At 39.6% G+C, this 27926-nt stretch overlaps 1 protein-coding gene across 8 annotated transcripts; it reads right to left on the bottom strand.

Annotated features, from left to right (window-relative positions):
• Positions 1–588: 588 nt before the first annotated feature.
• pax2a (paired box 2a) lies at positions 589–27635 on the bottom strand. 8 transcript variants are annotated; one of them, XM_042010352.1, is made up of 12 exons: positions 27520–27635; positions 25987–26152; positions 25465–25485; positions 24821–25018; positions 21378–21463; positions 21120–21239; positions 20125–20169; positions 13398–13573; positions 10116–10236; positions 2198–2299; positions 1089–1175; positions 589–910 (listed from the first exon to the last, which is right to left on the bottom strand). In XM_042010352.1, exons 1-12 carry the CDS (start codon positions 27560–27562, stop codon positions 834–836), a joined length of 1242 nt encoding a protein of 413 aa, XP_041866286.1. In that variant the 5' UTR covers positions 27563–27635; the 3' UTR covers positions 589–833. The 8 variants fall into 8 exon arrangements, with proteins under 8 accessions (XP_041866286.1, XP_041866287.1, XP_041866290.1 ...); XM_042010353.1 differs by lacking the exon at positions 20125–20169 and having other exon boundaries at positions 13365–13573; XM_042010356.1 differs by lacking the exon at positions 20125–20169.
• Positions 27636–27926: the final 291 nt, after the last annotated feature.

Genomic DNA, 27926 nt, shown 5'->3' with positions numbered 1-27926 from the left:
GTGACAGCAATTCTGAAAAATCTTTTTTTACATTAAAAAACTGTGACAGAAAAAAATAATTTAAAGTATTTAAAATTCTGGCAAGACCCTTGTAAATTCATGGTCACCACATTTTTAATACTTTGCAAAATGATTTACATTTTTACATTTGATTGTTTGCCACAGGGAGTGTGATGTTGCCATTGGTCAGTAAACATCGCAGCTCATGCTGTGCTTATCTGATAAGTTTAGGGACAGAGAAGGGAGAAAAAGGAAGCAAAAATGTAGTCTAAGCACCAGAACAAAGAGCTGTTCTAGTGTCAAGTCAACATCTCATAAAGTATCAGAATAGGGCCAACAACCCTGGTTCTAGTTGGTACACTATCAAGCTGAGGACCATTGTCATCTTCCCTGGACTTCTCTCTTTAAAGCAGAAAAATACTGCAGTTTGTTACACAAAGGAATGTGAGGACCCATGAATAAAATAACAACAACAATAACAGCAACAAACAAAGTAAAAAAAAAACACAACATTTTTCCACATGGTGCTCTTCACACTGTTTTTCTTCAATTTATATTTTATAATATATATATTTATATAATCTTTTAAAGTCATTCTGGAAATGTTCAGGCCTGTAAGAGCATAAGGGCATGACAGGTGAGCTCCAAACGCCCATGGGCACCTCTGACCCAAAGTTTGAACACGCTGGGCCGACCTTGTCCATCCTTCCTCCACATCACGTAAGATGACGGGGGATTCCACCTTGCTTCCCTTTCACCTCACTGTTTCTCAGACAGGGACAATATGGAGGCCGAAGCTCTGGCCCTGCAGTTTGAGCTGGTCTCCAGGGTAACTAGTGGCGGTCATAGGCAGTGGCAGCAGTGGGAGGTGCGGAGCCACGGGATGCGGCACTATAATAATAAGGGGAACCTGAAAGTTAACAGAAGAACGAGCCGTTGGAAACCACGAGGTCAAACATTATTTAAGTCACATGTTTGTGAGGGAATGTTCAGAACCTGGAGATGTTAATAATTGTTTTTGTAATGATTTAAGAACATGTCAAGATCACATCAAAGTCAATTAATTAACAATCAGTAAGTGTACTTACTTAGTAATGCTGGATTACTGAACCGCCAAGCTTCATTGTAAGTTGTATATTGTGGATGAGAGTAAGGGTTTCCAGAAAAGTCCCCTCCTAAAGAAAAAAAATGTTAAAAACAATTGTCATTAAGAGCTTCTGAGCAGAAACAGATGTTTCTTTTTCTTCGTTTTTTTTTTTTCAGGTTTTTCACAACATTGACTGTTCATGCTCTCTGAGATTATAAATGCTGTGTTTTAGATTAAACTATTCAGGAATAGCCTTTGTTTTCCAGCAATGTTTAGGGAATATTTCTAAATCCAAGTTATTCCCCAGTAAAAAAGCCACCACACTTGAAGGCATATTTTTGTGTTAGCATACCAACGAACAGTGGTATACAATTTAATAACAAATGCTCATCACAAATCCTACACAGAGCTCACCTGTAAATGCTGCATGGTTGCTTTGATTATTGGTCAGTGTAAGAGGTACATGTCTCTCAGCAATAGAGGGAGTTGTGTTTACAGTTGTTTGGAGGACAGAACTAAACACACTGGCAGCTATAGCATCCTCACTGCTGGTTGTGTAACTTGAGCTCATCCCTGAGAGAGATAGTGATTTAAATATTTACAGGCCCTCCACGCCTCTGTGTTTTGACCCTTAACTGTTTGCTGTGAACCTGAACTGCAGGTTAAGTAGAGGGGAAAGAGATACGCTCTGCAGCCCTAGGTGTCCGGGGAGGCAAGGAGAGGAGCAAAAGCAGTGTTTATCGATGGGGCTGGTGAGAGTGCGCTGTGTGGACATGGTGAGGGTAATGAGCGCTGGGAGCTGGAGTGTAACTGAGAGGAACTGTCCTATCTCATGGCCACTGATTGTGGTGATCGCCTATTGAGTTGATCTAATGTCCTCATCCACAGATGCTAACCGCACGCTAACCGCAGTCTTACAAAGCTATAATGAGCTTACTTCACTCCAGCAGCAATGCTTTAAGTTTTCCTTTTTTGCAAGTGTACATATGTGCTGGTAAGTGACCTAAATTTCTACAAGATCATCTGAAGGGGGACTACAGTATGTAGTGAAAAACAAACTGCTAACAGAAAAATTAATGGTGTCATTAAAAAAGGAGTAGCATCCCTCACCAGGAACCATTCCAGCAAGTGTGGAGGTGGGGTAGCTGCCTTGTCCGGTGGGGGGAACATGAGGCGGGTAGCCAGGTAAGGTGGTGCTGGGCATGTCTCGACCTGTAGGAACACAGAAGGATGCTCTGTATTACCACATTGCTTTATTGCATAAAAGTTAATTTATATTCTCTGTTTCGTTTGAGCAAAAGCTGACACCAGTGAAGAGTTACATTATAAGCCCAGTGTGTACTTAAGATGATGCAACAAAAAGATTGGAGAGAAACTGCTTTCAAATCAGCACATTCAACACTGGTTGAATTCAATGTTGACTTCTCTGCCTGTTGTGAACCAAGTGGAACGTAACATTAAGCAGGAGCAGGAAAAAGTTTGTCTTATCTTGTGCCTGAGGTATTATGAGCAAAACTTGTATTACATACACAAATACTGAAAAAAAAAAAAAAAAAAGAAAACTAAAATACAATATCAGGAAACATCTGGTTGAGAAGTTCATTATCTACTTTTTAAAATGAAGTTTATTAGTTCAGCAATAGAAATGCAATGCAGGTGACAAAATTGCTTCCAAAGGATTTGTTTGCAAATTTCTACGTATATACAATATACAAACACAATTTAAGAGACAAATCTGCAATTAAGCAAGACACCAGTGTGACTAAAAACTACTTTCTTTCTTAAAATTTTCCAGCAATATCAATTTTATTATGTAATTGCATTTTCTACACCTTTTCAAATCAAGAAACAATGTTTCTTGTGGATCCAGTTGAAAATGTTGCAAATGGGATATTAAAAATATATATAAAAAAGGAAAATCATCAAAGCAAAGTGAAGCACAGTGGGAATGAAAATCAATGCCACTTATCAAAAAGGGGACGGGGGATAACTGCATGTATGTAATTATGAAGTTGTGTGCTGATGACCATATTATAAAAAGCACATCACGTTTGGAATTTGAAGAGACTGAAAAACCTGTTATGGATCACCTGTTTATCTTTCAGGGTTGTCTGCATGTAATTTGGAGTAAAGACTGAACTACACATTAGTAATATAGTTATTTTGCAATCAGCTAAAACTGACAGCATCATCAGTCCAATGAGAGCTCTTTTTGCTCTTTGATCAGGCCTGGCTAGATTGGGGGAACACACAGGACTGAAATCTATGGGTCTAAGTCAGGCGGCCGCATCAGCATACATCTTTGCTTTTGCAACTCCCCTGGCGGCCTCCTCTGCCTGCCCCCTCTCCTCCCAACCCACCCCTTGAGCCTGTCACGAGGTTGGAAGCACTGGAAAGTCTATTGTTAACCAGAGAGACAAGCAAAGGGTCAGATGTGGAGAAAAGGATGGTGGAGAGAGGAAAGGAACAGTTGCCGTTAATGAGGGCCAAACAGTCAGTTTAGCTGCTGTATACATAACAGTGGTGCCATAAAGAAGCGTGAAAGGTGGCCCCTTCAATTTAGTATAAAATCTAGTTTTATACATGGTTAGAATAAAAACAGTGGTAAATCAGCTGAATGGTACTCTGATTGAATCTTGATTTGGACACTGGGCTTTATTGGTAAAGTTGTACCTGCTACAAAGGGCTGGCTGGCATACTGGCTGTAGCAGGGGCCGTGGGCATGGGCAAGGTAGCTGGGAGTGGAGGCATCTACAGAGAGGCTGGACTGGTGGGGCAAGATGTCAGCTAGGGCAGAATCCTCAACAGAGGAGGGGGTGAAGGGGGCAAAGGATGCCTCATGGGGCTCCCGCTTTACACACATGGAAGGCGGATATGACGGGTGAGAGTCTGGCAGGTGGAAAAAAAAGAAAAGAAAAAAAAAACTTGATAGGATGCAGACATACAGCGCCACACATACTGTCATGTCAGTCGCACACATGATGATAAGATGGATGCTTGAATTAATGTTATATTTTCAAATAGGAAAACTATTGTACACAGGCAAGAAAGTAAAACATTGAATCTGTCATCAGAAAATTTTGAATTAATCATGTATATAAGCAAACTCTAACACAGGGTAGCAAAACATAGGTAGCACTCCAAATCCTTGTCAGACTGATCTTCGAATAAAGGGGACCCTGAAGATAAGAAACCTTACAAGAACTGTACTTGCAATTAAACATTAACTCTCTATCGGTTAGGAACTTAGGAGCGGAAATCTTATATCAGTACTGAATAGAGTATATAGAGTAACAGTGTTTATCACTTGATTTGTTCATTTACATAGCTTATAATAATAATCTCATATGCACCCAGCAGTAATTCATTCAACTAAGCGGAAACATACACCAGTGAAATGTTGCAACAACACATCGCGCCTGATCAATCAAGCTCAAATGCATAAAAATTTCCCCAAGGTTTTGGAAAAACAAACAACATAATCTCACGGCTGCTTTCTCACAACAAAATCACTCTCACAAATAACCAAACAATCGGCTTGCAGACAGTTCAAAACTCTACACTTGGATCTAATTTGGCTGATGAGTCTTGGCATCGTTCATCTGGCTCTGCCTGTCGAACCTATGCAATCAATGTGAGCTCTGTCTCTGGTATTTCCATGCCATGCTGCAGAGCCTGCTCTGTTTGCTGGGGCCTGAGATGGCTCTTTCCTGACACCATGATAGCCTCATTAGCTGTTCCCCCATCATTGTTGTTTTACAACAGGACTGTGTGTTGCGATTCCTCATTAAGATAAGGGTTATTCTATTGAAGGGGGATGCAACACTGTCAGCCCTAAGAACCTAATACAAGAGAATCAGGGAACGCAGCTGAGTGCTTTGTAGCAGGTTCTCCAAACCTCTTCTCCCTCTGTCTTCATTACTGCTCTAAAAATGTTTTAAAAAGAGAAACAATCCCCCTGTGTCATCTCATACCAATGTCCTTTCATAAAGGGAACAAAAAAACGTATGTTTTTTACATTTGAACAGATCATTAAAAGTATAGTTTCTTTGATTTTCTGGCATGTGCAGCAATATTCCAAGGAATGGGCTTTGCATTTAATTGGGTAGACGTATATTAGGTCACATGCCCTCTCAGAGTGTGCCATAAGTCAGAATGATGGTAAATCCCTCCTACTTTGGTTCTGTTCCTCAATTGGTTATAACTAACGCATACTGTGTAGAAGATTTTTAAAAGTTATAGGAGCTTTTAAAAGTGATATCTGATTTGGACACATGCACCCAGACAGAACAGGTGTTAATTGTTACAAGACAATGCAGCATAAGACAGAAACACCACAAAAAACATTGTAGTCTATGTGAGAAAATTAGAGATGTTATTGTTTTTTATCCATGTTTACACTCACATTAAAGTCTAAGACTGTGAAAAAAAACTGGAATTTCCCCAAAGCCAACTCAGGTCTCGTTTACACAGCAACGCTGAGACAGTAAAATGCAAAAATTTTGTTGAGTTTTGCCATGTTGTTTACACGGTTTTGAGTGGATAAAATTGCAAAGGTTTGAGAATGAGCTCCAGACTGAAATTTTCTTAAAAGGCAGGATGAAACCTGCCTGTGTAAACACAAACTGGAATCTTTGGGTGAAGGTATCTGTCATGTCATCTTGCATTTGGGCACACAAGCTTGGTTTATATTTACAACAGCACAACAAAACAACAATGGCAGCCCTCCATATTCTGTTTGTGCTGCTGAGTCTCAAAGCAAAACCTGCTTTTTTGTACAACATTTAGCCTCACAGCATATTTACCCGAGTCGTATTTTAGACTTGTATAAGCAATGGTGCAAAATGAATCAGCAGTGTTAGGAGAGTAGCATAAGGCAGATATCTCAATCTGGCCAAAACATGACTTAAGCAATTATGCTATGAGGCTAATGATTTGCTTGATCAGTGGTTTCCAAACTTTCTGAGAAATAACTACCAAGATAACATACGTTGATGTTCGTGACCATGTGAAAAAGGCTTGAAAAATATCAGAAACTTCATAAATTAGGAGGTTAAAGTGGGTTTTTGGTGGGTTTGCTCCGCTGTTGTGTAAATGCAACTTTTTTTTAAACACAAAAGGAAGAATTTTGTGGTTATGCATGGAAATGTTGTGTAAACAGGGCCAACGATGCAACATTACAGAACTCTGTATAAATTATATTTAACAACTATTCTAAATTAAAATTATTATTAGGAAATTATTATACTTTGGTGAAAACATAACCCAGGAACTAGGAATAGCAATTTCAAAAACAAATTAATCTAGCTAGTACTGGTTTTATCAGCTTAAGAAGGCAAGGTCAAGTCTGTTTAGCCTGTATTTAAAAGCTTCTGCATATACTGTTGTAGGCTTCTGTTTTCTCAGTGCCTGAACAACCGTTGTCAAACAGACAGTGGTTACAGCGCAACAACAACTGATACAAATGCTGCGTTCAAGACCACTGAACTCTGAAACTAATCAGACATGGTGTTGCTTATTGTCCTGGAGACGAGGCAGCGCCCGGGAAAAGGGAGCCTGTCAAATCACAAGCCCTGATGATGGAGATGGAAGATAAACTCAGGGTCCATGGGGACCTTTTTCCCCAGCAAACACATCTCTGAAAGAGAGGAGACGGTATAGAGTTCTCCAACATCTGTCTCTGCTCCACCACTGATACCACATCTACTGAGCCCATCAACCATAGAAATGGACTGTTAAGAACCTACAGCAATCCTTAGAGTGATGCTTCCAGATATAGCTACAACAAGCTACTCTCATGCGAGCATTTTAGCTTTAAATGTACACAGAGGAACTTTGATGCGCAGTTGTTGCTTGAACTCCTGTTTTTAAAAGCTGACACTCAGTATTACACACAACTTTCTTTCAGCATACTTAAAGCAAAACTTGTGTGCAGTGAGTAGAAGTCATCTAGCGAGAAGTCGGTAGAAATTTCAAAAGCTAAATTTAACTTAACAGTGACATACTCAGTCTTTTACACTGATGCTGTGGAAAAGGAACAAAAAGCAGCAGTCGAAGGTTGCACGTGATCATGAATGAGTGAAGAACTTTGGCAGAGTCAAGCAGCTTGAATTCTCCATGCATAGTTTTAACGTAATTCATTATCAAATGTGTGTTCAAAGGTTAGTGTGTCTGTTGGGGGGGGGGGGGGGGGGGATAAGAATTCATTTTTAAACTTGGGGCTGGAGGCGTTAACTGAGCTGAGACAAGCCGTTTTGTCACCAGGCTGCACACCAGGCACTGCAGGTTAGGTGGCTGTTCATTGTTTGCCACCCAGCAGAGAAAATCTGGTACTGCCAACTCTAAAAAAAAAAAAGGCCTTAAAGTGTGCAGGGAAAATTCATCTAAAATAAAGTGCTCAGCCCTTTCACAGGATTGGAGTTGCCACTTTATTTCTGCAAAAGTGTGAGAAATAGATGGATAATGTGATTAAAAAAGAAATTAAAAGGTATCAGCTCTTCACATCTGCTGGAGTTGTTCTAGTTCAGAGGGGGGCCCATTTACACATTGCTCTCCCACCGGTTCTGTTGAGAGTGATTATTTAGCCCAGCTTGCACAGAGACCACTGAACTCTCATTGGATAGAATTCATTTTAGCTGAGAAACAATATGAAAAACAGTATTTAAATATAATTTGTTCCTAGTACAAAGGTGTTTTCTAAATAAGAATAAGTAAAATACAAAAGTGGAAGATTTGCAGGACACTGTCATTTAATCTGCTCAGTTATTAGAAGAGAAAACTAAGTGCAAATAAAAGCTGGAAAGAGACCAGAAAATGTAGGTGAATCATAACATGTTTTATCCAGGGACACACTTAACTATTAAGTGTTTACTGCCTAGTTCTTACAGAAATAATAACTCATCAATGTCTTTAAATTTGTTAAAGAATATAAACATTCTGGTGATTCTCCATTTATATTTTGAAATTCTACTAATACCAATTAGGATATTTTTAATGACTGGGGCATTTTTGCAATTTTAGCAGTGCACTCCATTGCACTAAATATCCCTCCGATTTCACTGTCCATCTCCTTCCTGAGAAACCATCTCTTTCACCCATCAGAGTAAACAGAGGACAGAAAAGATGGTCGACTTGGCTTTTGCTAGCGCCCCTGGAATGCAAAACCAAGCACTTCATTAATCATGCATCTTTAATAGATTATGCAAATTTCAGGACATAAAAATCAACAAGATCAATAACTGTATGAATTTTAATTGGAAGCAGAAAACATTTAAAGAATGAATATAATCTTGTAGCTCCATCTAGTATGAAAGCATAATTTATTGATAATTGGCTCACAGCCTAAGTGAGGAAGGTAATTTAGCAGTTTTTCAGCCTTGGCATACATTCCTATTTACAGGGTGTGCTAATGGCAGTAAAAATAATATCATGCACTAACAACCTACACACTGCCTCATGAATTACTTTGCATAGTTTCATAAAAGTTAAGTGGATATTACTTCAGATGTAATTTTCTTGGCGGTGAAAATACACAGATACTTCTTCAAAATTGTGGCTGTACTGAAACATGTCATATTACACTTTGAGAAAAGTTTTTATAAGTCTGCTTCCTCTTTATGCAATCTGTTGCCTTCACATGTGTCGCTTTAGGAGGTCCTAGGCCCCCAGGTGGTTTGGAGGCCACCTGCTATGAGTGTGCTCCCCGGAGCGAGACCACTTTCATAGGAGGAGCCCAGCATAAAAGACAAAAACACACCTTTCTTCTCCTGAGGCCCAACTTTCTAGGGTAAAGCTACCTCCCACATATTCAGGAATAAAATAGGGGTCTTTCTTTTCCCATGCGACTGAGTCTGGGTTTGGACGACAGGGATCATATGAGAAGGGCCACCACAGTTCTCAATCACGCTGTCTTCCTTTTTACTTCTGTACTTACTCTCCCACACACACAGTTTCCTCACTGACTTTGAGTCCTGCTGCATAATTATGGGACTTTTATTAAAAGGCTGACATATTATTCTGGAGTCAGTGCAGCCGTCAGTAAACCTAACCTCTCCTGGGAAAGAGCCTCAACTGCCACAATGAAACAATATTTCAATTAGCCAGGTGGCCGCCAACCTGGACAGCAGAGAACACAAAGCCATAGAGCAAAACAGGGTGGGTGTGTATGGGTTACACGATACAGATACTACAGGATATCTAATACACTGCACCTGCTATTACCTGTTGACTCTTAGTCAAGTGGAAGTTTGGACTGCAGGCATCTCATGAGTTTAAAAAATGAATCATTTCAGTCTCTTTGCTTACTGCATTCCATCTGTGTCTGGGTGTCTTTCTGTGTGCAGCCTGAGTCAGCCAGCCAGCCACGGTGCTATTCCAGCCGCTGTCAATCAACAAGCTATGATAACCTTTGATGACAACATCATGTGGTGGTGAGAACAGCAGCTGTCTCTTATAAGAAGTGCTCCCAGGCAATCTGTTAGCAAGCCAATCTGGGCTAACGCAGAGGCCAGTTAGGAGTTGTGTGCAGAAGACCTATTGGATTTAATAGGCTCAGATGGTATATCACTTCAGTGATCCCTTAGAAAAAACATAAACAACCCCTAGAATGCCTGGAAAAGAGAATGGTCTAAGTTTTACTTTGCTAGAAATGTGCATTTTATCGAGAGGTGGGAGTCAGTATTTTAATATTTTAGATGAAGATAAATTTCAGATTTTTTTTTTTCTAATTTATGACTTTTAAGTAGTAATTTTCAAAATTGCTTGACTGGGGATTTCTTCTAAATGTATATAGATTCTGCTAATAATTTGATTACTTTTGGCAGTGGGATTAGGACAGAAAAAGGGATATAAGCAAATCAGGTGGGATGAGATCAAAAAAATGAATTTAAAGAAGTTGATAACATAGCAGAGGTCATACTTCTGTTTCTCAGAACTAAGTTTGACCACCTCAGTGCAAATGTCTTTGGTTGCTGCAGCTGTGTGCATTTTTTTTTTTTTTGAGATCAATGTAGCATGAATCAGATTGTACCTGTCACAACAGAGTAGCTCTGGGAGACACTGGAGGCGAGGTCGGAGCTGGCACTAGTGGAGAGGCTCGGCTTCACATCCTCCAGGCCGGCATTTAGAGATGGGAGGGAGTACTCATTCGCCTGTAGACAAATACACACATTAGCAGGTGGTAACCAAAAGCAGGAACTCACACTGGTCTTATTTAATTTCACATTCCAACAGATTAGGTCGTGATCTGGTTAATATTGCTCATTTTACCTACCAGATTCACAGCAAATTCCCCAGTTATGGTGACAGTATAATGAATTTAAATTCAAACCCTGGTGTATCTGAGAAGACCGTCTTCTGTTGTCACACTGTGTTTTCATCATAAAATTCCCTTAGATTTAAGTCAACATCACCTCCATCCCTGCTCCCTGTGCTTTACCAAGACCTATGATGATGTATGCATGCATTAGGGCTTGTCTGTGAAGAAGGCAGAGTGGGAGAGAGGGATAAGAGAGAGATTGGGAGAGGAGTGAAAGGACGGGGTGTCAGCTGGCTCTTTGTGCTCCACTGCAGTCATCCCTGTGACCAGTCAAGGGAGGAGACATTCAGGGCTTTGTTACTGGAGAGACATGTGGTGTTTTTTTTTTTTTTTTAAAGGAGAGTGCAACCTCAAAATCTGCCTTTGTGCTTTGCCTCCTGAATTAAAACAAAAATACAACATTTTCTTTATTTTTTTCTTGCATTTAATTTCTATCACCCTTAAAAACACCTTGTACAGTTCCAGTAATCTTTTAAATTTTACAGTTGCTCATTCACAGTTTCCTGTGATAGAAAACTTAATTTTCTATTTGGTGTTAATTTTCATCTCTAGTTAAGACTCTTGCAGTTGTGATGAATCTTTTTTGTTAATGAGATGACATTTCCTGATCCAATTCTCCTTTGAAAGGATAAGTGTATGTGCACACATTTGTGTCTTTGAGTGTTTGTGTCAGAGTGCGTGTGCATCTGTTTGTCTCAATGGGTTGGGGTCCCACAGGGGCGAGCTGGTGACCCCAGTCTTGTCTGCCTCTATCCCAGATAAACTCTAATTGTCTGCTTACAACTGTTCCCTGGCACTAGGCTGGATGTTCCTCTCTATTCCGCTGGGCCTGAGCAGCACAAGAGCCATTTTGTCATGCAGATGGGCTGTGCATAGGGCTGGGCAGGGCTGGGCGGAGGGCGAGTGGCAAGCACAGAGGGGCCTGAATGACCTGACCACATGGCTGCCAGAAGTGTGGGAGGGATGAGGCCTATTCAGTCTGGCCTCTTCAAAATGGCTTTTTAATGCCCTGACGCAGACACCAGACAAGCCCCTAATAGCCTAATATCCCACCTTTTCACCAGTTTAAGAAAAGGAGGGGGTGTTGGAAACAGGCTGAAAAAAGGAGGTGCATAGAAAGAGTGGAAAGCAGTCTGATTAATATTACATTAAATTAAAACTGATTTTTCTGGACCATTCTGACGCCGTTTTTCTCCCCCTTCCTCCAACCCCTTCTTGCCTTTTTAATACCTTCTCCTCCAGTCTTTGTGATTGCAAGTCATTTCCAATTCGTTTTGGTATTGATCTTGCCGTAGAAATCACTTTGGTAATTAGCTGCATTAGGGGCTGTAAAGCAGGCTGAGGGGCTGTCCCTCTGATTTATCGCCGCTGTAATTCCCCACGATCGCACAGAGATGAAAATGAACTCAATTAGGCCACAGCCAAGGCTTCATGGGCACCCACATAGAGCTGGAATGGAAAAATTAATAGTCTCTTGTTGTTTAACAGTCTAATGAATGTAAATAAAGGTTATCCGCTGTAATAGGCTGTAGGCTTGTAGGTTGCCTTAAGTAAGAAGTTAACAGAGATTTTTGTCACGTGTGTCAGTTCGCTATATAACAGCACCAGGCTTTTTGGCTACAAGAGAACTGAATTGAGTTTCCTCGTTTTGTTAATAAATCTATATATTCAGAAACTTTAGTTCACAGTGATCAGAACCAGAAACCAAATCAGAATTGGACTTTAAATGATATTAATGTCATGAGTAGTTTTAATATGTAAAATTAAGCATGCAAAACAGAGATTAAGTGCCTGCAAGCATCATGTCCTTTAAAGTCAGAGTGAACATTTGCAAAATTTCAGCAGAGACTCAAAAACTTTACACTAAAAAGCAGATTGTATGCAGAACTTGGAGATGGTGCTGTGGTTGAAATGCATCTGTGACACTGCAATATGGAATCTAATCAGCTACAGCCTAATCATTATGCCTCTGAGGGGATTTCTGAAAAAAAAAAATATAGCTGATATCCAGACTAAGACTTCCTATTCCATACGCAGATCGTTGTTAGAATACAGATTTTTTTTCAAAGACCATTAAAAAGCTACCACATTGTTGGACATTTCATCTTAGAACCTTTTAATACCAGGGTTAATTATGTTTAGGCAAACAAAGCTGATGATAAGTGAGACTTCATGTGAACTTCACATGGATTGTCGCAACACTTACAGAAAAAAGTAAAACAGTCACAAAAATCTAATCAGTTGATTAATGCCTATAGATCAGATATTTTTCTTTCCTGTTTTTTTATTTTTGTCCGTTTGTTTGTTTACCAGAAAAGAACCCTATTAATTCGAAAGAGGAAGACAGTGTCTTCACATTACATGAAATAATCACAAAACAATTGTTACATCTCATTTAAGAGGCTACATGCGACTATTTGGATATCAGAAGAATTTAGAAATGGAATCATAGAATGAAATCAACCCAATCGACTGTCTAGAATAAACAGTTTCATATGTGGTTCCAGTCATTGATGTTTTAGCCTTCATGTTATTTTAGCATTCAGACACTGCTCAATCACAATTTTGGAAATTAAATTATTTTTATTAAAGTTGCACTGTACAAAATAACCGATTAAGTTTAGTTACTGAAAATTTCTTTTTTGATGTCAGGCATTATTATGGGTTATATGAAATTAGTCACTGTGACAATGTGCTGCAAAAAGCTATCTTTTGAAATTACAAAAATTGTGTTGGATGCATGAACCAGACTTGCTGCTGAAACACATAAATGAATTTTGTATTCTGATTTGCACAAAAACCATTCTATTCACTATTTATATCTTAATCTGGACACAGCGATAGTTGTGCAGTAGCTGAATTAGTTGTTTCTGACATAAAAAGTTCATGGTTGAGAACCAAACTCTGAAACTTGAAAAGCTTCACACACACTCACACACATAAAAGAAAACAAACACACACAAATTTCAGTGTAGAGATGAATCTGTGCCAAACCTGTTCAGGTTTAATGTGTTCTGAAGTGGGGAAGACATCCGGATAAGATGGCCTTTCAAACACGCGATCCAGGGCCTCAAGCTGTTGCTGGGTGAAAGCGTCTGCGCGAAGGTGCTTCCTTAAACTTTCCACACTGCCCTGAGAGTCGCTGCCTGGTCCTGAGCCATCAGAGCCATCTAGAAAAATAAGAAGAAGAGGAAGGGGAGGAGAACAACATTCCCCATCAGGTCTCTTCACATGACATTATTCTAGCAAGCTAGCATTGTGAAATAAAGGAGAACACTGTTGTGCTCTCCTAGTATGAGAGCGATGGCATAGGGAGCAGAAGTAAATTGAGGGAGACCCACCATGATGTTTGGCTTTTATCTCCCTCTCTGTGTTTCAGAGTCACTTCTTGTTTCACACACACTTACAGCCACTCTAGGTGCATCCCCCACCACTCTGCAGCCACCATCAGCATGGTCATCATCTGATAGGTCTATGGTAATTGATGGATTACCTTCAGTGCATATATATATTTGTAGGAGAGAGTGTGCTTTTCCGGAGGAGAAAGTAGGGCTGGCGATTACATACAGAGCCTCTCATTCTGCCAGCGGGAAATGGAGAGTCATTATTTAACTGAACTATTTCCTCCTGAACATATTACCCTTCCCTCTCTCTGTCTCTCTTTCTCTTTCCACCCCCCACATATTGCCTGTCTTTTGGAAAGCAGAATGGAGTGGGGATGGTACCGAGGGTCGAATGAGGATGGGGCATTGAGGGCAAGCGTATGCATTTCCTCAGTTGGTCCAACTCTATATAAACAAATGACTCTATGCTTCCCTTGTTCCTCTGATCTCTGACCCTATCAATCGGACCGGGAAGCCCACGGCTGCCACTGCAGTTCTCCCTCTGCTCACTCATGTTAAAAATAAATAAATAAAAATCTGAGCTAAAATCTCCAGCTAGCTTTCCAGAAACCTCCACTTTACTGGCTTCTTCCCACCATCCCCTTTTTCCTCCCTACACTGTGCCACCAACAGCGGATGAGGGCTTTAGCTCTCGTACAAATCTGTCATTCTAAATTTGCAGCAGATTATGTTCTCTCCTGGGCGAGCCAGCGGTGATATATGATATGCAAGGCCACTATTGATTGCCTGATCCACTCGCAGAGGAGGGAGGCGAAATGAACTTGGAATGAACATCATGCCTCAACTCATTGTGCGTATAATACTCTACTTAATCCCACATTTTTCTGTGCTATGGAATTCAATTGATCAATCATGTTCCACTGATGGTACCATTTCAGGGGCGTTATTGCCATTCTGCTCGGCTGCTTGACCTTTTTTTAATGGCTGAGGCCAGAAGATGAACCCGATTCGCACCAAGAAATAGATCCATTGAGAAAATGGAATAGAGGACTGCAACTTGGTATGTATTGAAGAGTATGTGTAGAAGGGATTGTATCTGGCAAAATACTGACGTTATCTTTGTGTCACATTTGTGTCACACAAGGAATTTTCATCCTACTAAATGTGTTTTTCCTACCATGAGTTAACAGAATATTTTAGGTTTTTTATTCTCACACAGTTCTCTTAGATGGTTGGGAAACAGGAGTTGATGTTCTTGTATGAAACTCAATTGTTGTCGGTGGTAAGGAGGAAAATGGAGTCATTAATTACCCCATATCAGCTGCTCTGAGAAAAGAGGCAACCTTGATCAATAGTAAGTATTTATCATTCACTACAGAGGCTTGTAGTCCCCTCACACATTTTATTAAGCCCTGTGACCTGGCAGCAGAAAACCCACATAACCTTCATAAAGTACTTTTTTTGTGCATTTCCTCTCATCTAAAAAAATTACAAATGCTTACTAGTGGAATAAAAAGCCAGTTTTGGATTCTGTTTTAAAGGGCTAGTATTTTAACACAAATACTCCCATCTTAATCCACATGAACCACGTCACTATATATAATTTTTTTGCATGTTTTAAAAATAGTTGAATCAGGTCAGAGTTTGAATCCTCATTGGTTCAGATATTTAATCATTTTCACCTCCAACTTAATGTGTACATATTTCAAATTAATGCAGAAAAAAATACAGATTAGCCCTTAAAATAAAAATAATATTAAATCATTTACTTTCAGAATATGCTATTAGAGGTTCAGGTTTGACATATATCATAAGATAGCTGCAATAAATCAGATTCATCCTTTGACAGTCAGTGTGTCAAGTGGAGTGTGAAGCCCGACTGTCAGATTGTGTGTGCGTGTGTCTCATTGACTGGCTTGTTTCGTTTTCTCAGTGTTTCTTCAACCCCTCCGGGTGTCTCAGCAGGTATTCTCTTATCACTCCCAGAGCACCAGCTGACTGCGTCTCTTTGTTTTAACACCAACGTGTGAGAAGATAAAAACAAGAATCTCCTACAGGGACGTTCACTCATGCTATATCTTGTACATACTTTCTTTGATCAGTTTGAACTCACACTGTTTTATCTTGTTTTCAAAAAGTTATTGTATTTCATCGTGATATATTTAAATATCATAAGTGGATTCTGCAGCTTTAATTCAAGCTTCCACAAGATACTAATGGTCTTTTTTAAAACTACTGTAAGTCTATTTTTTTTTCCTTTTTTATTTATCCCTTAAAGCTAACATTCCAACATGTGCATACACACTCCACATAAACAAACACCCCCCCCCCTACACACAAACTCAGCCAGTTACTGCAAAACAGACCACAATGGCCTCAAAAGCTCTTGTACGTTGCTTTGTCTCTTAATGTCTTTCTTTCATCTCCCCTGTTCCTGTGATAAGATAACTCAGACAAGACCAGAGGAGGAGGCTTGTTTGAAAGGCAAATGAATTCCTACACTCTTCCTGGCGCTCTCCGTAAATCAATGACATGTGGGGTTCCCTTGATCAGAAGCTGCGAGTCAACCTTTTACGTATTCGCCTGCACTGATAGGTGAAATAATGCTATCACAAATTGTGGATCATTTGTTGATGTTTTTTTAAAAATGTTGTTGAGCTTGAGAGAGAGGAGGAAAAAAAAGAGAGAGAGTACAAACAAACTGGTGTACCCAGAGGGTGAACACTCCTTCCCTGTAAGCTAGCTATATTTATGAAACCTCTGAAGCGGAAAGGAGAGAGGTGGGTGGGGTGTGGGGGGAGAGAGGGAAGCAGAGAGGCAGCAACACTGCCATGGCTGTTAAGATCCTGTTATGTTGTGGCATGTTTAAGAGCTTTATTAATTCGATTTAGCACCAACAAACCAATGTACTGACTGTCAGCAGGCATAGTGATGCTTATTTGATATTTGCTCTCACTGCCAGCTCTGAGGCCACATCAATAGCATTTTATTTAATTTGCTTTATATTCTGGGACCAATGCAGAAAGTTTACAATAAATAAAAGTGCACACATATATGATCCAGTCTGGAGTGCACATCATTAATAACATTAGATATTTGAGTGAGTTCATTCAGCTCCTCCTTATGTCTTTCCACAAAGTCTTCACATAAGCTAATGAGACTACTGCAATATATTCTTGAAACAAGACCTTCCATAAAAAATGAGCTTAGATAATTTGCTTTAAGATAATACAATGAATTACCAACAAAAATTACTTGCTAATAAGGATTTTTAACACTATCTTTCTTTAATATAACTTCATCCTCATTTTTTATTTCTCTTTGTCTTCTAATTTCATCTCCCTCCTCTCAACCAGCTTGCCGTTTAACATTACCACCCTGTATGGTGTGTATTTGTGGAAATGCAATTAACGTATCCCTACTTTTCTTGTGCTATTTCTCTCTCATCAAGCTGAGTAACGCATCGCTCCATTAATTCTCTTCCCAGCTACCAGTAATTGACTTTTCTCTGACATGATTCCTCTCCACTATGCGAGCTCTCTCTCTCCATGTTTGTGCCTGATCTTATTGTATATTGTTTACAACTATACATGAAGTTTCAAACAGTCACACTGCTCAATGTAAATGTTTAAACTATGAGACTCAGAAGGAAGAGGGGGACAATAAGATGATACATGAAATGTTGAAGAGAAAGAGGAGAAAAGGAGGAGAGGGGGTAGGAATGCTATGTGGACCCTTTTGTGCCTCCTCTACTGTCAGGGCCCTAACAGCTTCTTGTCTCTGTGTTACGCTCTGTGGACCCTCTCAAACCTTGGCTTTTCTCTCCCACACACACCCCATCAGGGCCATCATAGTACTCATGATTCAATTTTTTCTGTCTCGCTCTGGATGCATTTATTTTCTGAAGTGATCCTCTATTGACTCATTGTCATGGACTGGCTTGACTAGCCAACCAGAGTAAGCTCAGGTTCAAATCTATACACTAAATGATTTAAACTCTGCAAATGGGTCATATGTGTTAAAAGATCCACTCCAGACAATTTCCAAAAGGGCCAAAAATCAAACATGAACAAATCAAAATAGCAACTGTATTCATTTATTTTCAAGCTATTGAGCAAGGTTGATGTGAGTTCTGCCACTGCCTACGGCCGATTCTTTTATGCCATGAATGAACAACCTGCTAGGCCATATTTCTTTTTCCCTTCTCACACACTCATCAGCTCCTTCTACACTCATCCCACACCCACGCTACAATCACAAGTTATGACCTTTGCTTTCTCCACCTAATTTATCACCGTAGCTCCCTTCTGCCTGTCCTCCCCGGAGCTCCACTGGGCTCCATGCAGGACATGGTACGCCAGCGATGAGGGAAAACATACAGTTAGGTCACATCAACCTGACTGCAACAGCAGCAAGGTCAGGGATAACCTGTCAATGTATGCTAAGACTAGGAAAACACTCAATTTGAATAAGGCTGCAGCCCTGATATAAAGTGCATTTAATTTATAAATGAGAACAAATTACAGCAAGTGTTTTACATATGAATTAGCTCAAAATCATCTTGGAAAAATTACCAAAAGGATCAAACTTCTTTCATTGTAGTACACATTTTACACACAGTCACTCAATCCTCTCTGACTTTTCTTGGCTTCCACTTCCACCATAGGTTTAAATGACTGAGTGAGAACATGCTGTACAACAGGCTAATTTCCCCACTTCACTATTAATGCATTTGGCAGGAACAACATTCCATTTCCTGTAATGAGATACACAAATAAATCTGGCTATGGATGGATTCAGAGTGGGGTGGTGGTGTGTGTGGTGATGATGGTAGGAGGGGTAGGAGGGGGAGGTGGAGGTGAGGGGTGGGTGGTGGTGGGGGTGCACGGAGAGGGGCGCATTGAGACGCAGTCTCCCAGCACTAGCATAATTGGTATCGCTGCTTGCAGACATGCAAACCAATCTCTCCACAGATAGGACTGAGACTCTCTCTTTTCCCCCCTTAAGGCTATTTCTTTTGTCTTTTCGATAGCTTGCACATCCAAGATAGAAGGAGGGAGGTCAGGGGGAGGAGAGGGGAGATGTTAATTTGTGAATTAATAGCTTTTCTCTGCAGAATTGCAAATTTTTTTTAAATGTCACAATGTTCACAATGTAAAGAGCATCTGAAGTCGGAAAGTCACACACAACAAACACATATAAAATGTGCATTTCCCTGGATAGGTGAGTGTATATGGATGCAGAAATCCTAAAAACTAATCCTTGCTCAATTCTTATTGAGGCTGCCAGGACTTCCTTCATCCCTCCTTCCCTCAATAAGCCCCCCCCCCCCCCCCCCCCCCCCCCCCACCCCCACCTCTTCTCATTCCCTAGCTTCTGTGTCTCTCGTTTTCCTCCTCCCATCTTCACTCAAAGCCGTCCAGTGTAACATGCTACTTTTAATTTGCAATAACACATGACAAGGACAGATTAATAGCTCTTATGACACCTATGTCCCTGAGGCTCGTCTTAGGGGGACCTGGTGTACATAACGCGTGTCACACTACATTATCTCCAGAGCCCTGCAGTAATGGGGACCTTTTTCTTCCTAAAAGGGCAACCACTGACTTCAGTCACACCAGGAGAAAGAGCCACCACTATCATAACATGAGCAGTTCAAGGACAGCGCAATGTTTTCTCATAAAGAGCATGGTCAGATTTTTGTAATGTGCAGACTACAGTCATATGATGTTTTTAAGCTCAAAATGTTTGATTGGTTTACAGATATGTAGGAAAGTTCAATGCATCATTGTGAAAAATATGTTCCACTCAGTCTTCACTTGTTTTTGAATTTATGATCATATTTGATTTACTTATTTATGAATTCACTGAAATGTATAGCAAAGAAACATGTTAACACTCTAGTTGGTACTTGCTGTCAAGACGCAGTTTACTACTCATGTTTAAATAATAAATAAATAAATAAATAAATGTAGGAATATAAATTAAATTAATAGAGGAAAGTGGTCAAACATAAAAGCAGCATAGTTCTGACCCGCATGCCAAATCAAAGGGAGATGTCAAGTTTAGAAAATATGAATTTCAGTTTATAATAAACTCCATATAATTATTTTGAAACTCCACAGCTATCTGTGACTGAAACAAGCTACACAGTAGATTAGTATTGAGCTGCATGCCATTACATGGAAAATATGATTTTCCACAGTCACTTAAGCTTAATTTATTTTAATTTCTCGGGAGATTATTTATTGGAAAAATATTCCCCGCCACACCTCATAAGATTATAACCCTGAAAGAGCAAAAACAGCAAGTGAGAGGAATGTATTTGTGGGTTAAATGACCAAAGAAAAAGAGAAGGTTGTCTAACTTCAACTTACAATGTCCTATTTTCCTTCCATCCAAGTGGTTGCCACTCCAGAGAACTAAAGAGACAGAAACATAAAAAAAGGAAGTGGCCTGTTTTGATAAGTGCTATTTGAGATAATTTTCAATCATACCATCAGCCACCTCAAAGAACAGAATTGCACTTGTGCATACATACACATATTCACACACAGTCACACACAGGCGCACACGCAGCCCCTTCCCTGCCTCCACCGGTCTGTTCCTACACCTGTTCAGGCCTCCACCAGGGACATGTTAATTCATAGGCATTAAAAAAAGCCAATTGTTTGCACAACCGATAATCTATTAGCCTTCAGGCAGTGTGTGTCCATTCTCTTGCTCTGCCTAGGAATGAGACATTCTGGCTTGGACCGGATAGACCTTCCACATAATCTCTGAGTGTATGTATGCTTGCCAGTTCCCGGCTGTAAAAATACTTTTTTTTCATGTTTTATTTATTTATTTGCTTTGTTTTAATGCATCTACAAAATAAAATAGTGTCAAAATAAAAAAAAAATGCACCAATGTATTTGTATTGTGCAGGGTATTAAATGACTAGTCAACTGATAGTCTCAAGCTTTGGAATCACAGAAGAGCTTTTTCTTTTGCCTTTTGCTACATTATAGGAATGAAAGCAGGGAGCAGCAGTGCTGATGCCTTGCCAAGGGGGATTAGAGTTGTATGACAGCTATATAGGATATCAAGACTAGATCTGAACATGGTATTAAATAGAGATGCAGCTCTGTAGGCGTATATGTATGGTAAAATGTAGGGCATCAAAAAGCTGATTGAATCGTAGCACTCTCAACTCTTACCCTGCCCGATATACAACATAACAAGTCACTAGAGACAACACACAGATACACTCTTGGCTGCAGTGCTGTCATAAATGCCAACTTCTTCACACACAGTAAAAAAAAAAAGTGGGAGACGAGTGATGAAGAGAATTAAAACGATGGAAAACAAAGGGGTCTTGTGTCTATCTTACCATCATCTCGTTTCCTCTTCTCACCGTTGGAGCGAGGGATACCCAGAATGCCGTTGATGGAGTAGGATCCTACGGGATCATTGGAGGCACTGGTCACAGGCGGGGAAGCTGTGCTGGGCACTGATGGAGAAAGCTGAGTTAGTGTTTGTTTATAAGTGTGCACATGTTTGTGTTTAGGTGCTTTATACACCGTTTTGGCTTCCCCGATTAGCTCATTTTACTGGGATATGATCTGTTTCTACTTTAATTTGCACTCACCTATGGTATGGCCGGGCGTGGAGAGAGGTGTAACAGATCCATCGGGGGATGGGTGGAATTGCTGCTGGACCTTGGTGCGGATAATCCTGGTGAAGTGAACAACAGACATGGATCAATCAATACTGCCTCCAGAGCGTTGAGATTTCATACCAAACCAGCCAACCTGGGACACTTAAACATGACACATCACATTCACTTATGTCTGTGCATGTACAAGTGCTCCATCGTTTGGGGCGCTGGTATCCACATATTCAAGCCCCTGCCACAAATAGCCAATCTCAGGGCTTTAAGGGCAATCTCTCTGCTCCTGTGTGCAGCTGAATAGGGGCTGCCCCCTGAGATTGTGGATTCAATCTAGCTGGATTCTGAGGTTAGAAATATGATAAAGTCCCCATACCAGTAAGATGTGATGTGGCGGGAAAGTCTTCATTGCACTTTGGTCTGAATGATCTTGCAAACAAAGCATGAAATCACATCAATTCACCTCAATGATCAGCTTCAGTGGCTCTACCTGGCCAACTCTAATAATCTCCCTCTCCTGCTCCCCACTCCTTCTTTTCTCCTAGCTCTCTCCTTCTCTTCCCATCTCTCAAAGTTGATCTTTCACTCCCACCCTCATCCTCTTTTCTCATTTCTACTCCAGTCTGCTTTACTGTACTTTACAACAGGTGTCTTCAAAGCCTGTATCTCGTTCTTTTCTTTCTTTTTCTCATCCATTCTTGTTTTTCTGTCTGTTTTTCTGGTTTTATTTTCTCTGAGGTGCTGCCTGTTGTAGTTTTTGTTCTTTTTACTTGCTAAGTGTAGGACACAGCAGTCCTCCAGGCTTATTGAAGATCAGAGCCTATTCATCGGGACTCCCAGATAGAAAAGTTGACGACGGATGCTGGCGAGGAACAGCAAATGCAAATGGTGATCTATAAATTATATGTGACAGGAAAGCAATAGTATCTCTCTGGCTCAAACTGAGACCACAGCCAATGTCTTTGAATCTGAGGTGTACTTCGAAATAGGAAAAAAAATATGACTTTAAAATATAATATTTTAAAATGACAAGAAAAAAAAGCCTGAGATTTCTTTAAATTTAATTTGATGATTACTGAAACTATGAGCAAATCATACTGCTACAGATTTACACAATCTCAGTTTCACCTCTTACGGGACATGATCGCATTACGTTAAACCATGACTAGGGTAATCTTTTGATTGACAGAAGAACATGAGATCGTTGATTAACAGGCAGCACTATACTGACAGAAATCCCACATGGAAGCCCCTTCACTTAAGGGGTGTGACAAGAACAGACATTTACAGACTGCAGATGAGGCGACTGACACCACATGTGTATGCAGCGACCAGGACTAAGCTATCAGTTCAGAATCAGGCAGCTCAGGGGTTAACTTCCTCAGGGGCAAAAAAATGTACATCAGACTCTTTTCATTCCCCTCGCTATCTCATGTGTCCTCCACACTCTCTCCTTCAGGCAGGGCAACAACGGCAAGTAGTCTCCTCCAGAAAACACACATCAATATTTTATTTGAATTTCTAACATCTCTCCACAACACTTATCTGACCTCATGACTTTGTAAATTCAAAGACTTTGTTTTGAGTCTATGTTGTTGATGTTGAATAAGCAATCGGGGTGATGGGTGAGTTAACTTTATATTATCTAACACAGTTTAATGTCTTTATATATATATATATATATATATATATATATACATATATATATATATATATAAAGACATTAAAATGTGGGTGGGTGGAAAGTCCTCTCTGCGGCCAACAAAAAAACAAAGTGTAACCCAGTCTGTGTGTAATCTTTAATAATTCATGTAGGAAAAATGTGTTTAAAGCCAAACTCTTTAGTGAACAGAGCAGAGGTCAGCTCCTTAACCACGGAGACCACCAGGGGTCTGCTGTCTTTTTCTCTCCTGTTGCCATTTATACTTCTGTCACTCCCTCCTTCTTTCTTTTCATCCTTCCCAATCCTCTATTTAGGAAAAGTAGCAAGAAGTAAAAAGAAAAAAAACTGATTTAAAAAGCTGTAATGTGAACATTACCCATCAGTGAGACAACTCTTCTATTATATTAATGATTTTATGTATTTTATGCTGCAATATAAATATAAGTTAATATTTTAAAACAAATATACAGTGCGGCTGACTGACTGTCCTGATGCTTTGCTTTAAGGATTTAAAAAATGTACGTTATCACTGTTCCATGTTCATTTAAAAAAAACTATAGATATGTTTATATTTTTCTATCTTCTTTCACACACATCATTCTACGCAGATTAATACTGATGTTTTAGTGATAGATGAAACAAAGACAATGTAAGAAATATTTTTAGTTCTGTGAACAACAGGTGAAAACAGAGAATGATATTTAAAATAAATTCTGTTAAATAATCTCCAAGGTAGCCTGGTTTTCTTATATTCCTTGCTCTTTTTTCTTTTAATTTTTCTGTGAAGATTCGTCCGCATTTAGCTGGTTGTGTTATGAGACTCTCTTCAGCTCATTAAAATGTAATGCTGATGACCAGCTCTCTGGAACAGTAGCTTCTAACCAAAGTTTATCACTGGCAGGCATACGGGCCTTTTTTCACTTTGCATCTCTCTCTCTCTCTCTCTCTCTCTCTCTCTCTCTCTCTCTCTCTCTCTCTCTCTTTTAACCACCGTCCTCTATTTAAAGACACTTTGTCCCCCCCAACTTTTATGTAAAAGAGTGGAGGTGTTATGTGTCTGCTGCCCTACCTGCTTCAGAGAAAGTCTTTTATGTTTATCGCCGGGAAAAAAAGTTTTCAAGACGGTTTGCTGAAATAATAATAATAATAATAATAATAATAATAATAATAATAATAATAATAATAATAATAATAATAATAACTTCAAGCCACACTATACATAAATATCCTGTGACAGCTCTGTGTTGAAATAACACTGCAATTGTCTGGCAATGTAGATGCTTCTGCCGCCTCCGCCGCAGTGTGGTCCGCGTATCGAACGATATTGTTGGGTATTTCCTTCTGCCTCTGGATCTGGTTACGTGGTATTGATCGGTTTTTATCGAGACAGATGTGATTTTTCGCGGCCCCAGTCTCGGCTCCCGTGCCGCTGTGTCGAGGTGGGCCGCAGAGGGGATTGAATTGCACACGTGAGACCACCCCCAGATAGGCTCGGTTGGAATTATAGGTCAGCCTTGTATGTGGAGACAGAATAGCTACTGCTTATTTGTAATGATTTCTCCCATTTACGCGGGACAAACTATAAATATTTAACCTCTTTTGTTTTCCGTCTGAATTTCTTTTTAATGTTTAACTGATTTGTTTCACTTTAGAAATCAAATTTCAGCTTTGTAACAGGGAGAATTGTTGCGCCTTGGAAGGAGTTTGACACGCTTTCCACACTGAAATTAAATGAAATAAAACTGTCATTTCCACCTACCTGTTGATGGATGAAACGCTGGGAACTGTGTCGTTATCACAGACGCCCTCAGCTAGTAGTCGGTCCCTTATTTCCCAAGCGAACATAGTGGGATTCTGACGCTTGTACTCTGCAATTTTTTCCACCACTTTCGGAGTTGCAACCTTTGGTTTGGAGCCACCAATGACTCCAGGTTTAATACTGCCGGTTTCATAGTACCTGCATGGGGATAGAGTGAATGTTCCTGAATGGATCCCCTTCCTTCATTCACCATCAAACCAATCGTGTGATCAATGAGAAAGGTGCACTTTTAACAAAATCTGTGTGGAGACAAAGCTCCACAGACCATGGTGCAGTTATACACCGAACAAATTACCTGCGAATATGATGGCGGCGTTAAGCTATTAATTGGTCTGAGAGTGCGTTGTTATATGGGGGCTAATTGAGTGTCAGCTGGAGGGCGAACAGGGCGAATTTTCAACGAAAATCAGTGTAATTAAAATGAAAGAAAATGAGCAGTGAGACGGACAGAACAAAGAAACAGTCTGGCTGGGAGCACAGTTTTAGATCTCATCTCAGTCTAAATAAGTAACATGCACGACATGCCACCGTGACCTACTGGCAAATGTTGGTGACAAACATTCAGTGTGTGTGAAATGAAATACCTCTGAAATGCCTTCTGATAGCTGAAAAAAATATATTTGAAAATATTATCTTACAACATTTGTGTTCTGGAGGAAAATAACCTATTTTAATTGAATGTGAGTTTATAGAAGGCGCAGATTCTTGAGGTTTTCTGACAATAGTCTTAGAGGACCTTAAATAAATCTATTGCTTATTTTATTTGATCACAGAGTTGTTTTTTTATTTATATATAACTAATATTTCTTTAGATTTTTTTATTGATCATTAAATATTTACCTATGAAGTCCAATTTAAAAAAAAATATTTCATGATTATGATGCCCTTCTCATGCGAGGCTGCAGATGATGAATAGAAAAATCTCAGACGCAAAACTGCTGCGCTCAGAAAAAAAGAAAATAAAAGAAAATAAAAAAAAAATGACCTGCCTATATAACCGATGACTGAAGCTGAAATAGAGCTGGGTGCGCATATAGTAGCAGCTATAGAGAAGATTGATGTTTGACACATATGGTGCTCTGTTGGATGCGGATCCCCCCTTTTACCTGCCGAGGATTTTGCTGACACAGCCGTGACTGACCCGTAGCTGTCTGGAGATGTCGCAGGGCCGGACGCCCTGGTGGGCCAGCTCCACGATCCGCTGCCTCACCACGTCCGGGAGGGGTCTGCCGTTCACAAACACCCCACCGAGCTGGTTCACACCGCCGTGCCCTGCGTGGGATACAACAGCAACACCGGGGGGACATAACATTACATACCTGCAGAGGTTTCTGGGACAAAACCACAGTATGTGTGTCAATGTTTTCAGTGTGCTTCTTTAAGTCCCCATGTTATGATAATGTAACAATAAATTTTAATAATAATAATAATATTAATAATAATAATAATAATAATAATAAAAATAATAATAATAATAATAATGTTTAAATTGTCTAAATGTGGTAAGACATGGAATTGTAAATGCATTACAATGTTTGCAATTACAAAACGTAAGTCCAGCAAATAAACAATATATATTATACGTCTTCTTTCTAATAAAAATATTTAATTCAATATAACTTTTCTCTAAATGCATATTGGTCTGGTTAGGTCATTTTTTCCAAGAGCATTCCACTTTTCCACTGCAGGCTAACACATGTTGCAGGTATCAGTTTTCAACCTGTTTAATTTTCCTCGCAACAATTATTGTAAATAATTAAAATAAGCTTTGATAACTCATATTACAAGCGCGGATTGTGCAAGTGAGGACGGATAAATAATTTAGACAGAGCCCGGGTCTTCTTTACGCATATCATATGGAGGAAAAAAAAAGCATGAAGAAAATAAATAGTCACAAGAATTACTGCTTTAGTTTTAGCCTTCAGTTCGAGTTTTTGTCGCGTTATTGAAAATGTGGCAAATAATACAAGATGTGGGACATCAATTTACACACAACGTGCTCTTGTCTCCTTACAATTAGCCTGTCTTTACGCAGGTAGTAAAAGCTTTGTATTTAAATGGAGGAGATACTATTTTCTCACATTACATTAATAAACCAGCTTGTCTCTCCGTGTCAGCTGACCTCGAAATCAATAAAGCCCCCCCACAAAAACACAAAACAAAAACAAACAAAAAACAAAACAAAACAAAAAACAAAAAAAAAAAAAAAAACAAATAAACAAAAAAAAAAAACAAACAAATTCAGTCAGCCAAAAGTTTTCTGTTTTAAAACATTTGTGCAGCCTATTCCACAATCCTTCTCCCAGGTCAAATTTTAAATTATATATATATATATATATATATATATATGCATTATTTTTAATAGTCTTCTGGTGATTATCTGTTTTGCGTGTGTAAAATAACTAAAAACCTCTTTAATCTTTGAGAGCTGTTTTTATTAAGTACTCAAAGAGCTTTTAAATAACGAGCCTTAATTAGCGTCAGATTAATAGAAATGACATTTCACATTTCAACATTTCTGACTGCCTGCGTAATGTGTGAATAAGCCTCCAATGATTGTAATCAGGATGGATCTAAATTGTTCAGGAATTTAATTCACATCCCGGAGATATTTGCCTAAACTAATTTAGCATACTCACGGTGCATCGCTGAGAAGGGGTCTGCTTTGCAGTGAATATCCATGGGATAGCAAAGGAAAGAAAGGTAATCGACTGAGGTCGCCGTTTCGCCTCGGTGATGCAGCTTTAAAGGAGTAAAAGAAAAATGTGAATTTCTGATTTGGAGTAAAACGGTCCGTGCAGGAAGACTCCACGGGCTGCAGCGGTGAACAACTTCTTGGGGTGATGCTAAGTTTTCCTCCTGTTACAGCGTGAACTCAAAAGTCTGCAGAAGAGCTTGGCAGGTGCATGACCCACGCGCCTGTGTGCAATCGCAGCAACATTTGGCTCAAACCGGGTCACTATTCGTGTTTAAATGACATCATGAGGAAAAAAAACACAAAAACAAAAAACGAAAGAGTAGCTCAGACTCTCCAATGCGGCCGAAA

This window comes from Melanotaenia boesemani, chromosome 16 (genome assembly GCF_017639745.1).
Source record: "Melanotaenia boesemani isolate fMelBoe1 chromosome 16, fMelBoe1.pri, whole genome shotgun sequence".
NCBI classification, from domain to species: domain Eukaryota; kingdom Metazoa; phylum Chordata; class Actinopteri; order Atheriniformes; family Melanotaeniidae; genus Melanotaenia; species Melanotaenia boesemani.
The sequence above is the reverse complement of the archived record's forward strand: the minus strand, read 5'-3'. Positions and strand labels throughout refer to the sequence as shown.